We start from the raw sequence: 21,614 nt of genomic DNA on the forward strand, positions 1-21,614 counted from the left end.
GAAGACCATTCACCTGATCTGTCTGCTCCAACCACAATAGTGCTGTAAAATACTGTTCTACTACTATTATCACTGTCACGTTTAATTGTTGCCTCTAAATGTTTCGTTTAATTGTCTTAGTGACTGTTTACGTACAGTAGAGCGTTCATGTATTTGTCAGTGTATTGCTGTGTGGTTTGGATTCTATCTGAAAAACCAAACTAAAAACATCATAAAAAAGAAAGAAGGAAATCGCAAAAATGTTTAAATTATTATAGAGAGAGTGATGACAGTTTATTTATATGCATCTTATCTCATCACACATTTTATCATTTTTGCATTTTATTTAATTATAGCTGTTTTCTTTATGTAAAAGTTATGTAGAACTTTTGCAGTATAATTCACGTCTCTGTTGTCCATCGGTATCTCAATTTATAATTGAATAAATTGCTTCACTCTCAATCACTTAATACTTATCTTGATGTAATAAGAATTGGAAAAAAATATAATAATAATAGAAAGAAATAATGATTCTATCCAGCCCTTTATGACTGTACCAAAGTGAGATAAAATGCTGTCCCCTCATGAATGGGTCACAGAAACATGTTTTTGAGGGTTGTGACGTGTAAAATTGCTGTGTGAAATGAAACAGCAAGTCCTGTTATTTGAGGGCACTGGTGAAAACGATCCAGTATCATGCTGAACACAAGAATCTATTTATAACAAGCATCGGAGACAAGAATTTGAACTCCATCTGCCTGAGGAATTCGACATCCGACCTGAGCGAACAAGAAGAAGAATAGAAAAAAACTTGCGCTTCAAAAAAGAAAGTCTACATATAACCCCACCGCAACAACTCAGTGACCAAAATAGCTCTGTGTATGATGCAGGGAGACAGATGTTTTATTGAAGTGTGTGCGGGACGAGTGTGAAGCATAAAATATAGAAACAACATTTCCAGACTGATAAACAACCCAGATTCATTAGCCCCGAGAGAAGCTTATTACCACTAGCAAGAACAGACTTCTTCTTTCTTTCTGATACATTTAGACTGTGATAGGTGAGTCACACAGAAATATCCTCAGTAAGAAATGTTCGACGTGTCTGTCGGAGCATAAGGGATAACTTTTTGTATGAAGAGTTTTAGCAGTTTCCTTTCTGACACTGCCATCTTGGAGCAGATGGTTTTGTCTGCCTGTAGTTAAGACTGGAGGTGACACCACTAGAATGAATTGAAGTTGTATCACTTCCGACACACCCGGTGAAAAAGAGTGGAGATGTACAAGATAGTGGAAGAAATGGAGTCACATTTGTTTCTAGCATGTATATATCCATATCCTTGGTTATGTCAATGGACGTGGTCTATCTATACCACGGATGTACAAGAGAAACTGGACTGGATACAGGCTTTCATTCTGAAGCTGCTCACTGGAGCAATAAGCCCCAAAAAAGTTCAGTTTTGTTGTTAATCAGCTGCACTGTAATTCACCATTTTACACCAGTTATTTCACAATATAAAAAGCCCCCTGTGTATCATGCGACCTACACGATTTGGCCACATCCTCTCGTTGTCATATCATTGATTCAAAATGATTCACTAACATTCAGAAAGATAAATAAACACCATGTGTGAATAGAAATTTAAATTGACATCCAGATAGATGTCATCATCAATGACGCTTTAACGTGTCCATTAATGAAACTAGTTCCTCTTCAGTGTTTTAACAAGCGAACAAAGTAATCTATTTTTATTGTTGTGTGACACATCACACACATTTACAACTAATATGTCTGCAATTAATGACAGTAACGTGAAAGTAGACATTTAGAGAATAGCTTGAGTTATTCTATGTTTTCTGATTTTCTACCCCATCCGAGGCTCTCAGTCCCAAGTACATCGCTTCCTACTTAAGACATATATATTTAAAAACAGCCACACATCTATAGAGTCATCATTTCATTAACAGCTGGACACTGTGTGTAGGTTTTAGCAAACTTCACTGAAAGGAGTAAATGGTGCATTTATCAGGACTATTTCACTGCGGATTACGAGTATTTATGATGTGGGACTGACTTAAAATATGCTACAGTGCCCATGTTAATCACAATGGCTGAATATGTCCTGAAGTGGAACGTGTGGCTTATTGAAAGGTTATTTTTTAGTACATTTTGCTACATTCTTACTTAAGGTGATCTTTAAAAAAAAAAAAAAAAAGTTATATTTTATTTCTGAATAAGGTGACACCAACATTAGCTCACATGACAAATCTGCTGTTTCTGCTCCAACAGTTTTTTCATCGCTCCAATGGCTTATAGCACATCTACGATCGCTTGACACAGATCTGTTGTAACCTTCATCACATTAATACATGAAACAGAAACAGTTTAAATTGAATTGTGTTTTTCTGCATTGTTTTTTTCACTGCATTGTTAAGGTTCACCAGTGCTCTTTTCATTCCAACATCTCGTTTCAATGGAAACAAGCATACATTTGCAATTTCTTTGACTGAATTAGTCAAAACTAGGTTAAAATGTTGTGACACTTTGGATGGAAACACGGCTATTTAGATTTGGATCTTTTCACTGGATTAAGAGGAGAATGGGGAAGGAATGAGATTAAAAAAACACTAGTCTTATCCTATAAGGTTAACTGAAGTAAATTCTATTAAAAACAGTAGCAAACATCACAAAAGAGTATTAGGTAGTATGTTTATTGTGTGCCAGTCTACATTGGGAGTAAAAGGGATAGTGGTTTCTTAGCTATCGAGTAACCAGGATTGTTTTTAATGTGCATTGTGGTGTAAAGAATTGTCTGGCAAGGTTGGCTGAGAGTGGAGGTTACTGGACCCATCTAATATACATTTACATCCATGCCGCTTCCGCTGAGTAACTGATACCATATAATGTGAAAACCTCTGATCATTTCTTTCCATCAGTGGCTCACCAGTAATTTGAGTAATGGACTGTTCACTATGTATTTAATTGAGTACATTACTTTTGTCCCCCAGGTGATGCCCAAGCCGAGGGCCAGCAGAAAAATCTGGTCCAGTCCATTGACTCTCTACCACCACCAGAGGCCCCCTCTCCTGTTTGGACCAGGACCTGCTGCTCTTAAAGCCACATCAGCTGCCACACTCAGCTGCCTGGGAGAGTGCCTGAACACCTCCAACAGACCCAGAGCCACACCAGGCACCACCTCAGTCCCAGGCCGGCGAGCACAATCATGCTGCCCACGGAGCCCCCTCCGTGAGTCTGCCCCGGGCCCTGTTCCAGTGCTGCTACTGGAGCCCCCGACCCTCCATCTCCCCCATTCCCCTTGGTCTTTCCAGTCCCCTCCTCCAGAGCCCAGCACCAGTGGCAAGGTCCAGCTGGGGCAGCTGGACTGTGGCTCTTGTCCTGCCTGATGGCTACCATGAACTTCAATGTTTGTAGTAAATGTTGTTAAATGTTGCATTTGCGTGTTAAATTGTTCTTTTTATTTGGTCATTTATTTTTTTTTTTTTTGTCACAGTTTGTAGTTGTTAGTGTTGTTCTGTGTTGTTTTCCATTCATATTGTGTCCTCTCAATGTTGACAATTACATTGAAATGCCAATAGTTCCTCAAAGTGGTAGTGCCAAGACAAGCTTGAATGTGAAGTGTGTAAAAAATGAAGTTATTGTCAATCTTGTTTACAGAATTTCTGAAAGCATTACAGACTGTCTTCAACCATGCATGTCAGAAAAAAATCAGGGTTTATGTGTGAATGAGTAAACCTAATTATAATGACTAATACTAGCACTTCTAATCTCCTCAAAGGATTAAGTCTTTGCCAAAGGAATCCACACTGGTGGCCTAAAATGTCAGACATCTGCCATGTTTAACCTCTCTGTCCCAGATCACTATGGATCCAATAAAGTTATTCGATTTAAACCATTTGCGGCCTGAGGGTGGTTCTATTGGCATAACACCAAGGATAAGGATTAGCAACAGTTCCTCAAGGTGGAAGTAGTCCCCAACTATGGGAAAAGAATAGACTCTGCTAAAATAATGCAAATCTAATCCGCTTTTCCCCAAGTTCAGAGGAATAGTTATAATCCATTACAATCCAGTGAAGTTGTTATTGAACACAGCACCACAGATATCTCCAGGAAAGGGGAGCTGATTTAAAATAATACTCTGAAAGATACTGGAAGATGACAGCTGTGGTCAGTTTGGATTCACAGCAGTTACGATAGATCCCACTGGTCATCCATAATTAAGGCAAAAATGAGTCATTTTGCCCATAGAAATTTCTCAAACACCTGCATCTCAGTCCACTTGTTCCATTTAGTTGCTGTTTACACCAGTCTGGACATCTGTCCAGATGTTCAAAGTGGACATGAGTAGTTCCAAAGGTCATTGGCAAAATGAGAATTATAGGATACTGAAGTGGATTTTCTGTAGGAGTTGTTTGGAAAGTTTCTGTGGATGTTGCTGTTTGATGTTGTTCCATAAGGGTAAAATCATTGATAGAAATTAGTTTCCTCCGCAAAGTGTCTGGGCTCACCCAAGGTGTGTTAAGACTGAAAGTGAGGCGGGACAGGACATTTGACTGCTGGCTCGCAGTCCATGTTGATTCACCCCAAGCAGCTAATGATGTTGTGTTTCAAGATGTTAGCTGTAAGCTAGCTAGGAACAGACTCACCATGTGTAGGGCCACTTAGCATCTGACTGATCTCAGAACTCACAAGGAACTCCAGTTTCTTCTGGGATTTCCCTCAAGTCTATCTACTTTACTTTCTCCTGTCTTCCAGAAATCCCTGGATGGAAGCATCTTTGCCTCAGTTCTAATTGTTTCTCTTCCATGCCCACTCTGGCCTTCCTTTTTGAATTTGTATGTGTTCATACTTCTCTAAAATCACCTCACTTTCCTGTCGGAACATACCTTTAGTGTGAGTGAGCAGTGGAAGGAACTCAGTGTAGTACAACTGGTTTGGGAATCTGATTTGAATTGGAAGGTATCCCATGCATATCTGTAGGAGGAGAACATGGGTCAGACCTAGGAGACCTGAAGGGATGTTTATGTCCCTTCAAGCTGAGGAATCCCTTGGGACACCCCAGGAAGAGCTGGGGAGCAATGCTAGGGAGAAAGATGTATGGGCTAACCTTGCTTATCCTTCTGCCATCATTTCCCAAACCTGAATATGGTTATTAATGGATGGTTTTGATGCATGTTTTTGTCATGACTTCTTCTCGGTCCCCATTGGAATCCATTGTAACTGCTGTGAATCCAAACTCACGATTGCTGCCATCTTTTAAGCTCTACAGGTGCATGTATTTGTAGGGGGTGTGTAAGCCAAGAAGCTGTGGTCCACCTCCATCTACAGTATGACTTAGGGAAAGTATTTTGGGGTCTGGGTTTGGGTGGGTGCCGGATCTCAGCCAATCTGCCCGTCCTCACAATTTGTTGGTCTTCTCTTTGCGCCAACAGTCACCCTACCCTGTACCTGTTCATCAGACAGGGGGTGGTGTGGAGTGGGACCACTGGGCCGCAAGTACAAACCTCTTTCCTTCCGCTGCCTGGCTGATAAGTCCTGTGGGGGTCCAGCTGCTCCCCGCTTCCGGCATGTACCCCCCACACCTCAGTGAGGAGTTTTTTGTTAGGGCCCTCGTTTTGCTGAGTGATGGGTAGTATGGCTCACAGGCATGGGCAGCATCCAGACTTGATGCAGCTGATAAAGGGAGTGGCTGCTGGTCGGTTGGTTGGTTGAATGGTTTTGTTACGCCCAGGAAAGCTTTGCCACTGCATGGCAGAATAACTCTTGGTAGAGAGCCGAGCATGAGGTTGGACTGAGTTTGGCCGGCACGTTAGTCCCTCCAGGCTCCTATTACTACAAAACCAGAGCAGCTTGGATTGAGTCACATCCAGTAATCACAAAGTACTAGAAGGATCTTTGTAAACTTCCACCAAAAACCTGCAGTCACAAACCAGCACAACATATATCCAGCTGATGTCACGGAGGATCTTTGCTGTTCGCTCTAGCTCTTTTTGGATCCCCCTTCCCTCCCCTGTCACTGCCATAAAGAGCTTCAAGCCTAACCCTCTGACTCTATCACGCAGAACATTTTCCTTTAAGGAATGAAAACTCCATAAAGGAAATTTACCTCACTGCAACTCGTCCCCTTGCAGTTTAACATAAAGACAGAAACAAAAAAATGGAAATTTTTAAACTGATAATAAAAGGCACAAGCGGAACATGTGGGGTAGGAGTTGGACATGAAAGCATCACAAAATCTGAATCGATGTCACACAGCCCAGAATGGAAGGTAAAGCCATTGGAAACATCTGTTGCATGAATGTCTGTCTCTCCACTGTTTGATCTGCGACAGCCTTTTGATTCACGTGCATGCCTATCCATGGCCCAGACACCCCCCTGCTCACTGAGTGTTTCTACTTCTGGTGCTTCACTGGAACATCTCAGAGAAAGTATCAAAAGTAGATGTATCTGCCATAATTTGTTTTAAACCAGCTACTTGTGAAAAATCATTATTACCAAACTTTAAAGCATGAACTATTTTCCCCCTACAACTCTATTTTGAAATGAACTCTCAAAAACCTATTAACCTCCAACTGTATTGAAAATAACCTTTTCAAAAAATTCAATTTTTACTGTATTTAACACCTCCCTTCACATCTCGCTTGCCTTTGGGCAAAGCCACCACCTGCTCATTTCTCCACGTTAAAAAGGTATTGTAGGAGGAGGTTCCACACAACACTTTTTAGGTCCTGTCAGTCAAAACTGTCAGTTGACCAAAGCGGGCCGCTCAGGCTATTTCAGCACATTTTGTCAAGACGACTCGCCTCAGGCTCACCAGCAGTCGACTGTGTCAGCACAGCTTGTTTCCTCACTAATGGATATCAAAGAACGGCCTCTTGGTGCATTAGACTTTTAACCAATTGAGTGTTGGGACTGGGAGAGGAAGGGCCTGTGGAACCGCTCCATTAACAGTACTTTGAAATGGAATCAACTACTATGATGTATATAAAAAAGCTTTTAAATGAGGAAGCTTGCAGCTTGGTTTTCTGATGGGTCTGTTCATACAGGAGACACAAAAATGATATCCGTTCAGAAGCCTGCATTAAAAGGCACATTTGGTGTAGCACAATATTAAGAGGGCTGTCAGAGGTGGTGACTGAATCTGATGTTTGTATGTTTTTGAGGCTGTACTTTATAATGTTGTTGAGAAGATTTCCAAGGAAGAGCCTTTTAGTTAATCTGGTCCTTTAAGTAATGCAGTTTTCCTGTGTTTGGCATGAGTCATGAGACTTTTCCATCTTAGCACATTTATATGGTTTTAAACTTTAGATTCAACCTGAGGCCACTCTTATCGCAAATAGTGAAAAGTGGTAGATGCAGAGCTGAGTGAGATGATCATATTGACAAAACTGAAAAAAATTAAATAAAAAAATCGTATTCATTATCCACGAATTTTGTACAGATATTCATGGTCTCCACAGGATGAAAACCAACTTGGTTATCCAAGCATTATGTAGATGTTGAGATATTTCACAGATGAAAGTAGATGTATCTGCCATAATTTGTTTGTAAACCAGCTACTTTTGAAAAATCTTTTTTACCAACTTAAAGCATGAACTATTTTCCCCTACAATCTATTTTGAAATGAACTCTCAAAACCTATTAACCTCCAACTTTATTGAGAATACATTTTCAAAAAATTCAATTTTTACTGTATTTTACACCTCCCTTCACATCTCGCTTGCCTTTGGGCAAAGCCACCCCTGCCATTTCTCCACTGTATAGGATGTCAGGGTCCAGGGTGGGAAATATCTCAACATCTACATAATTGATTGGAAACAGCATTGGTGTGGACACTGATTTGATTAAAATGTCTCAACAAAAGACCCATTTGTGTCCCCTCAGATGCTTCTAATAACTTTGGCGATACACTTTTTCCCAATGCCATCTAGGGCTGGGGCTGCCATCATTATATTTTTTATTATCGAGATTGGACCATAATTTTTTTCAATAATTGTTTGGTCCAAAAAATGTTTTGAAAAGAAAATGGTGAAAAATGTTTGTTACTGGTTTTCCAAAGCCCAAGGTGACACTTCAAGTGTTGTTCAAGTATTTTGTCTATATATTTTTGTCCACAACCCAAAGATATTTAGTTTACGTTATGCTAAAGAAAACAGAAAATATTAGATCTGGACATTTTTCCAAACCATTAGGTGATTATCAAATAATCACTTAAATAATAGTTTTTGGATAGTTGGTGATTAATTGAAAAATAATTGATTAATCGACTAATTGTTGCAGCTTTCGTGCCATCATGAGTTAAAAACTTCAATTAGTCCAAAAACTTTGGTTTAATTTATGAAAACATTTCCACAAGCCTTAGTTGTACTTTTGTTTGTGTTAATTATTAAATGTTAACATTATAACATGGTAAACTAAGATGGTGAACGTTGGTTAACATTAGCATGTGGTTAACATTAGCATGTTAGCATCATCCTGTGAGCATGTTAGCATGTTGATGTTAGTATATAACTCAAAGCAGTCTGTGCTAAAGTAGCCTCACAGAGCCGCTGGTGCCTAGCTGTAGACTCTCAGTTGTGTCTTAATTTGGATACTTCTGTTAGTTCTTTGTACTGTAGTACACTAGAAATATTGTACTTGTAGTAGTGCCGTGGTGGCGCTAATTTTAGCAGGATAGTGGTTGTCTTAATTCGGGTATGGCTCTGTGCATGTGCATTATTAATTATAATGCAAAATTTTGCTGCTTCTCTCTATGCGGCAGAGCATTAGCACCAAATTGCCAACTGGATGTATAACTCGAGAAAACAGTGTACAACTTACATTTGTGTGTAGCAGTATTCAATATTCAGCTCTAGCCGCTTCCTGCCGCAATTTTACAATGCCAGTATTCCCTCCATTTCTGCCATGTGCCAAAAAGGCAACCACCAAGGCGAGAGTGTCCAGCTTTCCACACTCAACTTTTTGACCTTATGAGTGAAACTACCGGGACTCACAGTACTTTTCCACACTTCTTTTGACATAACTGACAGTGTGAATGAACTTATGTACTCAAAAATAGTGGGAGTATGTGAATTGAGAGACACGCAGTAGTCTTGTTTGTGCCATCGTCACTTTTGTAACATGGTCAGAGGGAATGTCAAAAATCATGACGATGTATTCCAACACAGAAAAACAAAGAGAAACAGTGTCAAATATAACCCCAACGTGACTGAAATCCATTTACAGGGATTTTACCTAACAGCACTGCAATCTATGATCTAAAAAAAAAAAGACTTAAAAGTTGAATCATCACTTCTGACAGTGCAACCCCTGTAAGGTGAAGACAATAGAGGTGAGTGCTTTCAGTTTAGTATTGATTTTTAAATGCCTGCAAAAATTGGCATGAAATTGTTTCACTGCTCAGTTGCAGTATGAGACGGGCTATACAGGATGTAGATTTTATAATATTTCTGCCAATACATTTTTCCTTTTGTGAGCCTGATCCAAAATTAATCATCATTCTAATAATTTCTGTGTGTCTGACCTGATCTGAGTGAACACAATAGGCCTGGATACAATGAAGAAATAATAAATTCAACAACACACACGAGCATAAGCACAATTTCCTGTCTAGTTTCTGTCAACACACACCCTCAGTTCAGTACTACCTACTGGATGTTAGAAATGATTAGGATAATAGAGCGTAATATGAGTTTTCTACTATGAGTTATCTACTCCCTCTTGGTCCTCTTCTTACAATTTCAACCCTAAATCAAGCAGTCTCAGAATATAATCAACAGTACCAATCATATAGTAGTAAACACAAGTATCCCCTCCTCCTTACTGTGAAAGCTGGCAGTCGCTCTGATGCTGCCTTGTTCATTTTTCAGATGGTGTTCCTGTGTGGACGTACCAAAGTCGCCCTCAGGAGAACGTTTGAAGAACGGAGGTCTGACTCCTCTCCGATCAGCCGAGCCCTCCCGGCCCTCAGGAAAAGGAGTCTGTCCCATGGTGCTGAGGTGAGAAACGTTCCTTCACTTTTTTCAAATATCACCTCTGTCTTCAGTCTTGCTCTCGTTCCCTCCGAGATCTAGGAGTTATATAGTGTCTCAGATGTGGGACTGAGACGACTGTAGGGCTGCAGAATCAATCAGGAGATAATTGAACCTGAAATATTGTTACTGTGATCTCTAACTGGGAGAGTGTTTCTGTGTGGAACAGAGCAGAACAGGGATCATTCATTTGCATTTATTTTACTTTGCTGGCCAAATCCAAGGTTGCAGTAAGGTATAAGTGTCTAGTGAGTAGGACATGGAGATTTTTTTATTTTGCCTGGGAGGGACACGGCATATATATAATTTATGTAGTATGCCTCTTACTATAGGGTATTAGTCTACCAGAATGCCTCCAAGAACATTTAATCACATTGAAAAAATATTTGTATTATTTCTAGTGTGTAGGATTCATTGTATCTAGTGTAGTTACTGATTGCAACTGCCATGCCTCATCCTCTTCTACCACAATCGTGAAGGATAAACTACAGTGGCTGCAAAACAAAGAGAAAATGTGAAAGGTTTTTAGTTTGTCTGTTCTGGGCTACTGTAGAAACTCTTGTGTCTGGGACATAAAAGGCTCATTCTAAGGTAACAAAAACATAATGATTCTTATTTTCAGCTGATTCTAACTATAAAAAACACAGTTATGCATATTATATTCCATTCTGCCATATTCTAAACACATTGGACCTTTAATCTCAGCTTTCTCAACAAACCTATGGATTGTTTGACCCTCACCACCTGAAATGATGATTATCTGCATGCTTATACCTACTGCTACACATTTTCAAAGTACATTTTTAGATTGATTTTTCCCATTTTCTCAGTAGTCAGTTCAAATAATGAAGCAAATCAAGGAAGTGAAAGCTGAAAGGAAGGAAGGGAGGGTTTATTAGAGCTGTTCCTTACCTCAAGTTTTCTTAGTATGTGGACATGGTGAACCTTTAAACTTAAAAATTGTTATGATATGCAAAGAAATTAGTTTAGAGAAAAAAAAAGTTACCTTATTATTATTATTATTATTGTAATTACTAGTTTTCACTGTCACGTTTAATTGTTGCATCTTAATTTATTTAGTTTAATTGTATTAGTGACTGTTTACGTACAGTAAGCGTTCATGTATTTGTCAGTGTGTTGCTGTGTGGTTTGGATTCTATCTGAAAAACCAAACTAAAATATTCATAAAAAAGAAAGAAGGAAATCGCAGTACAGACAAAAATGTTTAAATTATTTAGAGAGAGTGATGACACATTTATTTATACACATCTTATCTCATCACATATATTATCATTTTTGCATTTTATTTAATTTTTTAGCTGTTTTCTTTATGTAAAAGTTATATAGAACTTTTGCAGTATAATTCATGTCTCTGTTGTGCATCGGTATTCTCAATATGTTAAATTGAATAAATTGCTTCTCTCTCAATCACTTAATACTTATATCTTGATGTAATAAAGAATTTGGAAAAAAATATAATAATAATAATAGAAAGACAATAAATGATTCTATCCAGCCCTTTATGACTGTACAAAGTGCAGTAAAAATGCTGTCCCTCATGAATGGGTCACAGAAACATGTTTTTGAGGGTTGTGACTGTAAAAATTGCTGTGTGAAATGAAACAGCAAGTCCTGATTATTTGAAGGGCACTGTGAAAACGATCCAGTATCATGCTGAACACTAAGAATCTATTTATAACAAGCATCGGAGACAAAGAATTTGAACTCCATCTGCCTGAGGAATTCGACATCCGACCTGAGCGAACAGCAAGAAGAATAGAAAAAAACTTTGCGCTTCAAAAAAGAAATGCTACATATAACCCCACCGCAACAACTCAGTGACTCAAAATAGCTCTGTGTACTGATGCAGGGAGACAGATGTGTTATTGAAGTGTGTGCGGAGGACGAGTGTGAAGCCATACAATATTAATGAATACAACATTTCCAGACTGATAAACAACCCAGATTCATTAGCCCCGAGAGAAGCTTATTACCCGCTAGCAAGAACAGACTTCTTCTTTCTTTTCTGATACATTTAGACTGTGATAGGTGAGTCACACAGAAATATTCCTCAGTAAGAAATGTTCGACGTGTCTGTCGGAGCATAAGGGATAACTTTTTGTATGAAGAGTTTTAGCAGTTCCTTTTCTGACACTGCCATCTTGGAGCAGATGGTTTTGTCTGCCTGTAGTTAAGACTGAGGTGACACCACTAGAATGAATGTGAAGTTGTATCACTTCCGACACACCGGTGAAAAAGAGTGGAGATGTACAAGATAGTGGAAGAAATGGAGTCACATTTGTTTCTAGCATGTATATATCCATATCCTTGGTTATGTCAATGGACATGGTCTATCTATACCATGGATGTAAAAAGAGAACTGGATACAGGCTTTCATTCTGAAGCTGCTCACTGGAGCATAAAGCCCAAAAAAGTTCAGTTTTGTTGTTAATCAGCTGCACTGTAATTCACCATTTTACACCAGCTTATTTCACAATATAAAAAGCCCCTGTGTATCATGCGACCTACACGATTTGGCCACATCTTCTCGTTGTCATATCATTGATTCAAAATGATTCACTAACATTCAGAAAGATAAATAAACACCATGTGTGAATAGAAATTTAAATTGACATCCAGATAGATGTCATCATCAATGACCGCTTTAACGTGTCCATTAATGAAACTAGTTTCTTCTTCAGTGTTTTAACAAGCGAACAAAGTAATCTTATTTTTATTGTTGGTGACACATCACATCACATTTACAACCAATTATGTCTGCAATTAATGACAGTAACAGTGAAAGTAGACATTTAGAGATATAGCTTGAGTTATTCTATGTTTTCTGATTTTCTTACCCCATCCGAGGCTCTCAGTCCCAAGTACATCGCTTCCTACTTAAGACATATATATTTAAAAAACAGCCACACATCTATAGAGTCATCATTTCATTAACAGCTGGACACTGTGTGTAGGTTTTAGCAAACTTCACTGAAAGGAGTAAATGGTGCATTTATCAGGACCATTTTCAGCTGCGGATTATGAGTATTTATGATGTGGGACTGACTTAAAATAGGCTACAGTGCCCATGTTAATCACAATGGCTGAATATGTCCTAAAGTGGAACTGTGTGGCTTATTGAAAGGTTATTTTTTAGTACATTTTGCTACATTCTTACTTAAGGTGATCTTTAAAAAAAAAAAAAAAAAGTTATATTTATTTCTGAATAGGGTGACCACCAAACTATTAGCTCACATGACAAATCTGCTGTTTGTGCTCTAACAGTTTTTTCATCGCTCCAATGGCTTTATAGCACATCTACGATCGCTTGACACAGATCTGATGTAACCTCATCACATTAATACATGAAACAGAAACAGTTTAAATTGAATTGTGTTTTCTGCATTGTTTTTCACTGCATTGTTAAGGTTCACAGTGCTCTTTTCATTCCAACATCTCGTTGTGCCCTCTTCCTCTGCTTTTCTGATTGGAGAATTGGCACCAGTACATCTTTTAAACCAACTCCTAATATTTGCATAATGGTAGTCAATGGAAACAAGCATACATTTGCAATTTCTTTGACTGAATTAGTCAAAACTAGGTTAAAATTTGTGACACATTTGGATGGAAACACGGCTATTTTAGATTTGGATCTTTTCACTGGATTAAGAAGGAGAATGGGGAAAAGAATGAGATTAAAAAAACACTAGTCTTATCCTATAAGGTCAACTGAAGTAAATTCTATTAAAATACAGTAGCAAACATCACAAAAGAGTATTAAGGTATGTTTATTGTGTGCCAGTCTACATTGGGAGTAAAAGGGATAGTGGTTTCTTAGCTATCGAGTAACCAGGATTGTTTTTAATGTTGCATTGTGGTGTAAGAAATTGTCTGGCAAGGTTGGCTGAGAGTTGAGGTTACTGGACCCATCTAATATACATTTGCATCCATGCCGCTTCCGCTGAGTAACTGATACCATATAATGTGAAAACCTCTGATCTATTTCTTTCCATCAGTGGCTCACCGGTAATTTGAGTAATGTGACTGTTCACTATGTATTTTAATTGAGTACATTACTTTTGTCCCCCAGGTAATGTCCCAAGCCGAGGGCCAGCAGAAAAATCTGGTCCAGTCCATTGACTCTCTACCCACCAGAGGCCCCCTCTCCTGTTTGGACCAGGACCTGCTGCTCCTTAAAGCCACATCAGCTGCCACACTCAGCTGCCTGGGAGAGTGCCTGAACATCCTCCAACAGACCCAGAGCCACAGCCAGGCACCACCTCAGTCCCAGGCCGGCGAGCACAATCATGCTGCCCACGGAGCCCCCTCCGGTGAGTCTGCCCCGGGCCCTGTTCCAGTGCTGCTACTGGAGCCCCCGACCCCTCCATCTCCCCCATTCCCCTTGTCTTTCCAGTCCCCTCCTCCAGAGCCCAGCACCAGTGGCAAGGTCCAGCTGGGGCAGCTGGACTGTGGCTCTTGTCCCTGCCTGATGGCTACCATGAACTTCAATGTTTGTAGTAAATGTTGTTAAATGTTGCATTTGCGTGTTAAATTGTTTCTTTTATTTGGTCCATTTATGATTTTTTTTGTCACAGTTTGTAGTTGTTAGTGTTGTTCTGTGTTGTTTTCCATTCATTATTGTGTCTCTTCAATGTTGACAGTTACATTGAAATGCCAATAGTTCCTCAAAGTGGTAGTGCCAAGTACAAGCTTGAATGTGAAGTGTGTATAAAAATGAAGTTATTGTCAATCTTGTTTACAGAATTTCTGAAAGCATTACAGACTGTCTTCAAACATGCATGTCAGAAAAAATCAGGGTTTATGTGTGAATGAGTAAACCTAATTATAATGACTAATACTATGCACTTCTAAATCTCCTCAAAGGATTAAGTCTTTGCCAAAGGAATCCACACTGGTGCCTAAAATGTCAGACATCTGCCATGTTTAACCCTCTCTGTCCCAGATCACTATGGATCCAATAAAGTTATTTCGATTTAAACCATTTGCGGCCTGAGGGTGGTTCTATTGGCATAACACAAAGGATAAGGATTAGCAACAGTTCCTCAAGGTGGAAGGTAGTCCCCAACTATGGGAAAAGAATAGACTCTGCTAAAATAATGCAAAATCTAATCCCCTTTTCCCCAAGTTCAAAGGAATAGTTATAATCCATTACAATCCAGTGAAGTTGTTATTGAACAACAGCACCACAGATATCTCCAGGAAAGGGGAGCTGATTTAGAATAATACTCTAGATACTGAATACTAGATACTAGATACTGGAAGATGACAGCTGTGGTCAGTTTGGATTCACAGCAGTTACGATAGATCCCACTGGTCATCCATAAGTTAAGGCAAAAATTAGTCATTTTGCCCATAGAAATTTCTCAAACACCTGCATCTCAGTCCACTTGTTCCATTTAGTTGCTGTTTACACCAGTCTGGACATCTGTCCAGATGTTCAAAGTGGACATGAGTAGTTCCAAAGGTCCATTGGCAAAATGAGAATTATGGGATACTGAAGTGGATTTTGCTGTAGGAGTTGTTTGGAAAGTTTCTGTGGATGTTGCTGTTTGATGTTGTTCCATAAGGGTGAATCATTGATAGAAATTAGTTTCCTCCACAAAGTGTCTGGGCTCACCCTCAAGGTGTGTCTGAAAGACTGAAAGTGAGGTGGGACAGGACATTTGACTGCTGGCTCGCAGTCCATGTTGATTCACCCCAAGCAGCTAATGATGTTGTTGTTCAAGATGGTAGCTGTAAGAGATCTGACTGATCTCAGAACTCACAAGGAACTTCAGTTCTTTCTGGGATTTCCCTCAAGTCTATCTACTTTACTTTACTCCTTGTCTTCCAGAAATCCCTGGATGGATGCATCTTTGCTTCAGTTCTAATTGTTTCTCTTCATGCCCACTCTGGCCTTTCTTTTGAATGTGTATGTGTTCATACTTCTCTAAAATCACCTCACTTTCTGTCTGAACATACCTTTAGTGTGAGTGAGCAGTGGAAGGAACTCAGTGTAGTACAACTGGTTTGGGAATCTGATTTGAATTGGAAGGTATTCAATGCATATCCGACTAGGAGGAGAACATGGGTCAGACCTAGGAGACACTGAAGGGATGTTATGTCCCTTCAAGCTGAGGAATCCCTTGGGACACCCCAGGAAGAACTGGGGAGCAATGCTAGGGAGAAAGATGTATGGGCTACCTTGCTTATCCTTCTGCCATCATTTCCCAAACCTGAATAAGGTTATTAATGGATGGTTTTGATGCATGTTTTTGTCATGACTTCTCGGTCCCCATTGGAATCCATTGTAACTGCTGTGAATCCAAACTGACGATTGCTGCCATCTTTTAAGCTCTACAGGTGCATGTATTTGTAGGGGGTGTGTAAGCCAAGAAGCTGTGGTCCACCTCCATCTACAGTATGACTTAGGGAAAGTATTTTGGGGTCTGGGTTTGGGTGGGTGCCGGATCTCAGCCAATCTGCCCGTCCTCACAATTTGTTGGTCTTCTCTTTGCGCCAACAGTCACCCTACCCTGTACCTGTTCATCAGACAGGGGGTGGTGTGGAGTGGGACCACTGGGCCGCAAGTACAAACCTCTTTCCTTCCGCTGCCTGGCTGATAAGTCCTGTGGGGGTCCAGCTGCTCCCCGCTTCCGGCATGTACCCCCCACACCTCAGTGAGGAGTTTTTTGTTAGGGCCCTCGGTTTTGCTGAGTGATGGGTAGTATGGCTCACAGGCATGGGCAGCATCCAGACTTGATGCAGCTGATAAAGGGAGTGGCTGGCTGGTCGGTTGGTTGGTTGAATGGTTTTGTTACGCCCAGGAAAGCTTTGCCACTGCATGGGCAGAATAACTCTTTGGTAGAGAGCCGAGCATGAGGTTGGACTGAGTTTGGCCGGCACGTTAGTCCCTCCAGGCTCCTATTACTACAAAACCAGAGCAGCTTGATTGAGTCACATCCAGTAATCACAAAGGTACTAGAAGGATCTTTGTAAACTTCCACCAAAAACCTGCCAGTCACAAACCAGACAACATATTATCAGCTGATGTCACGGAGGATCTTTGCTGTTCGCTCTAGCTCTTTTTGGATCCCCCTTCCCTCCCCTCTGTCACTGCCATAAAGAGCTTCAAGCCTAACCCTCTGACTCTATCACGCAGAACATTTTCCTTTAAGGAAATGAAAATCCATAAAGGAAATTTACCTTACTGCAAACTCGTCCCCTTGCAGTTTAACATAAAGACAGAAACAAAAAAAATGGAAATTTTTAAACTGATAATAAAAGGCACAAGAGGAACATGTGGGGTAGGAGTTGGACATGAAAGCATCACAAAATCTGAATCGATGTCACAGCCCAGAAATGGAAGGTAAAGCCATTGGAAACATCTGTTGCATGAATGTCTGTCTCTCCACTGTTTGATCTGCGACAGCCTTTTGATTCACGTGCATGCCTTTATCCAATGGCCCAGACACCCCCCTGCTCACTGAGTGTTTCTACTTCTGGTGCTTCACTGTGACATCTCAGAGAAAGTATCAAAGTAGATGTATCTGCCATAATTTGTTTGTAAACCAGCTACTTGTGAAAAATCATTATTACCAACTTAAAGCATGAACTAGTTTCCCCTACAACTCTATTTTGAAATGAACTCTCAAAAACCTATTAACCTCCAACTGTATTGAAAATAACCTTTTCAATAAATTCAATTTTTACTGTATTTACACCTCCCTTCACATCTCGCTTGCCTTTGGGCAAAGCCACCCCTGCTCATTTCTCCACTGTATAAAAGTCAGTATTGTAGGAGGAGGTTCACCAACACTTTTTAGGTTCCTGTCAGTCAAACTGTCAGTTGACCAAAGCGGGGCCTGCTCAGGCTATTTCAGCACATTTTGTCAAGACAGACTCGCCTCAGGCTCACCAGCATGTCGACTTGTGTCAGCACAGCTTGTTCCTCACTAATGGATATCAAAGAACGGCCTCTTGGTGCATTAGACTTTTAACCCAATTTGAGTGTTGGGACTGGAGATGAGAAGGGCCTGTGGAACCGCTCCATTAACAGTACTTTGAAATGGAATCTACTACTATGATGTATATAAAAAGCTTTTAAATGAGGAAGCTTGCAGCTTGGTTTTCTGATGGGTCTGTTCATACAGGAGACACAAAATATGATCCGTTCAGAAGCCCTGCATTAAAAGGCACATTTGGTGTAGCACAATATTAGAGGGCTGTCAGAGGTGGTGACGGAATCTGATGTTTGTATGTTTTTGAGGCTGTACTTTATAATGTTGTTGAGAAGATTTCCAAGGAAGAGCCTTTTAGTTAATCTGGTCCTTTTAAGTAATGCAGTTTTCCTGTGTTTGGCATGAGTCATGAGACTTTCCATCTTAGCACATTTAATATGGTTTTAACTTTAGATTCAACCTGAGGCCACTCTTATCGCAAATAGTGAAAAGTGGTAGATGCAGAGCTGAGTGAGATGATCAATATTGACAAAACTGAAAAAAATTAAATAAAAAATCGTATTCATTATGCCACGAATTTTGTACAGATATTCATGGTCTCCACAGGATGAAACCAACTTGGTTATCCAAGATTATGTAGATGTTGAGATATTTCACAGATTGAAAGTAGATGTATCTGCCATAATTTGTTTGTAAACCAGCTACTTTTGAAAAATCTTTTTTACCAACTTAAAGCATGAACTATTTTCCCCTACAACTCTATTTTGAAATGAACTCTCAAAAACCTATTAACCTCCAACTTTATTGAGAATAACCTTTTCAAAAAATTCAATTTTTACTGTATTTACACCTCCCTTCACATCTCGCTTGCCTTTGGGCAAAGCCTGCTCATTTCTCCACTGTATAGGAGTCAGGGTCACAGGGTGAAATATCTCAACATCTACATAATTGATTGGAACAGCATTTGGTGTGGACACTTGATTTGATTAAAATGTCTCAACAATAGACACATTTGTGTCCCCTCAAGATGACTTCTAATAACTTTGGCGATACACTTTTTCTCCAATGCCATCTAGGGCTGGGGCTGCCATCATTATTATTTTTTATTATCGATTGATTGGACCATAATTTTTTCAATTAATTGTTTGGTCCAAAAAATGTTTGGAAAATGGTGAAAAATGTTTGTTACTGGTTTCCAAAGTCCAAGGTGACAACTTCAAGTGTTGTTCAAGTATTTTGTCTATATATTTTTGTCCACAACCCAAAGATATTTAGTTTACTGTTATGCTAAAGAAACCAGAAAATATTAGAATCTGGACATTTTTCCAAACCATTAAGTGATTATCAAATAATCACTTAAATAATAGTTTTTGGATAGTTGGTGATTAATTGAAAAATAATTGATTAATCGACTAATTGTTGCAGCTTTCGTGCCATCATGAGGTAGAAACTTCAATTAGTCCAAAAACTTTGGTTTAATTTATGAAAACATTTCCACAAGCCTTAGTTGTACTTTTGTTTGTGTTAATTATTAAATGTTAGCATTATAACATGGTAAACTAAGATGGTGAACGTGGTTAACATTAGCATGTGGTTAACATTAGCATGTTAGCATCGTCCTTGTGAGCATGTTAGCATGTTGATGTTAGTATATAACTCAAAGCAGTGCTGTGCTAAAGTAGCCTCACAGAGCCGCTGGTGCTAGCTGTAGACTCTCAAGTTGTGTCTTAATTTGGATACTTCTGTTAGTTCTTAGTAGTACACCAAGTACAATATGTACTTTGAGTAGTGCCGTGGTGCGCTAATTTCAGCAGGATAGTGTCAATTGGGGTATGGCCTCTGTGCATGTGCATTAGAAATTATAATGCAAAATTTTGCTGCTTCTTCTTCTACGCCGGCAGAGCATTAGCACCAACATTTGCCAACTGATGTATAACTAGAAAACATGTGTACAACTTACATTTGTGTGTAGCAGTATTCAATATTCAGCTCTAGCAGCTTCCTTGCCTGCAATTTTACAATGCCAGCATCCCCTCCATTTCTGCCATGTGCCAAAAATGGCAACCACCAAGGGCGAGAAGTGTCCAGCTTTCCACTCTCAACTTTTTGACGTCTATGAGTGAAACTATCCGGGTACTCACAGTACTTTTCACACTTCTTTTGACATAACTGACAGTGTGAATGAACTTATGTACTCAAAAATAGTGGGAGTATGTGAATTGAGACACAGCAGTAGTCTTGTTGATGCATCTGTCACTTTTGTAACATGGTCAGAGGGAAAGTGTCAAAAATCATGACGATGTATTCCAAACACAGAAAAACAGTTGTCAAATATAACCCCAACAGTGACTGAAATCCATTTAGAGGGATTTTACCTAACAACACTGCAATCTATGATCTAAAAAAAAAAAGATTTAAAAGTTGAATCATCACCTCTGACAGTGCAACCCCTGTAGGTGAAGACAATAGAGGTTGAGTGCTTTCAGTTTATGTATTGATTTTTAAATGCCTGCAAAAATTGGCATGAAATTGTTTCACAGCTTAGTTGCAGTATGAGACGGGCTGTACAGGATGTAGATTTATAATATTTCTGCAATACATTTTTTCCTTTTGTAGGCCTGAGTCAAAATTAATCATCATTCTAATAATTTCTGTGTGTCTGACCTGATCTGAGTGAACACAATAGGCCTGGATATACAATGAAGAAATATTAAATTCAAACAGACACACACGAGCATAAGCACAATTTCCTGTCTAGTTTCTGTCACTCACACCCTCAGTTCAGTACTACCTACTGGATGTTAGAAATGATTAGGATATAGAGCGTAATATGAGTTTTCTACTATGAGTTATCTACTCCCTCTTTGGCTCCTCTTCTTATCAATTTCAACCCTAAATCAAGCAGTCTCAGAATAAAATCAACAGTACAAATCATATAGTAGTAAACACAAAGTATCCCCTCCTCCTTACTGTGAAAGCTGGCAGTCGGCTCTGATGCTGCCTTGTCATTTTTCAGATGGTGTTCCTGTGTGGACTGTACCAAAGTCGCCCTCAGGAGAACTGTTGAAGAACGGAGGTCTGACTCCTCTACGATCAGCCGAGCCCTCCCCGGCCCTCAGGAAAAGGAGTCTGTCCCATGGTGCTGAGGTGAGAAACGTTCCTTCACTTTTTTCAAATATCACCTCTGTCTTCAGTCTTGCTCTCGCTCCCTCCAAGATCTGAGTTTATAGTGTCTCAGATGTGGGACTGAGTTGACTGTAGGGCTGCAGAATCAATCCAGGAGATATTGAACCTGAAATATTGTCTACTGTGATCTCTAACTGGGAGAGTGTTTCTGTGTGGAACAGAGCAGAACAGGGATCATTTTGCATTTATTTACTTTGCTGGCCAAATCCAAGGTTGGAGTAAGGTATAAGTGTCTAGGTGAGTAGGACATGGAGATTTTTTTATTTTGCCTGGGAGGGACACTGGATATATATATATTTATTTATGTATGCCTCTTACTATAGGTATTAGTCTACCAGAATGCCTCCAAGAACATTTAATCACATTCAAAAAATATTTGTATTATTTCCAGTGTGTAGGATTCATTGTATCTTAGTGTAGTTACTGATTGCAACTGCCT

The 21,614-nt window shown here is 39.6% G+C and overlaps 1 protein-coding gene across 3 annotated transcripts in view; it reads left to right on the forward strand.

Annotated features, from left to right (window-relative positions):
- osbpl10a (oxysterol binding protein-like 10a) overlaps positions 1–21,614 on the forward strand; it is an 84,094-nt gene that overhangs the window by 38,156 nt on the left and 24,324 nt on the right. For all 3 annotated transcript variants that reach the window (XM_010735345.3, XM_010735344.3, XM_019264333.2), the window contains 2 exons: positions 14,119–14,359; positions 21,006–21,136. In XM_010735345.3, coding sequence (XP_010733647.1) covers positions 14,119–14,359; positions 21,006–21,136 — 372 coding nt within the window. The remainder of the gene's footprint in view (positions 1–14,118; positions 14,360–21,005; positions 21,137–21,614) is intronic.

The sequence above is a fragment of the Larimichthys crocea genome, chromosome XIII (assembly GCF_000972845.2).
Source record: "Larimichthys crocea isolate SSNF chromosome XIII, L_crocea_2.0, whole genome shotgun sequence".
Classification (NCBI taxonomy): Eukaryota; Metazoa; Chordata; class Actinopteri; family Sciaenidae; genus Larimichthys; species Larimichthys crocea.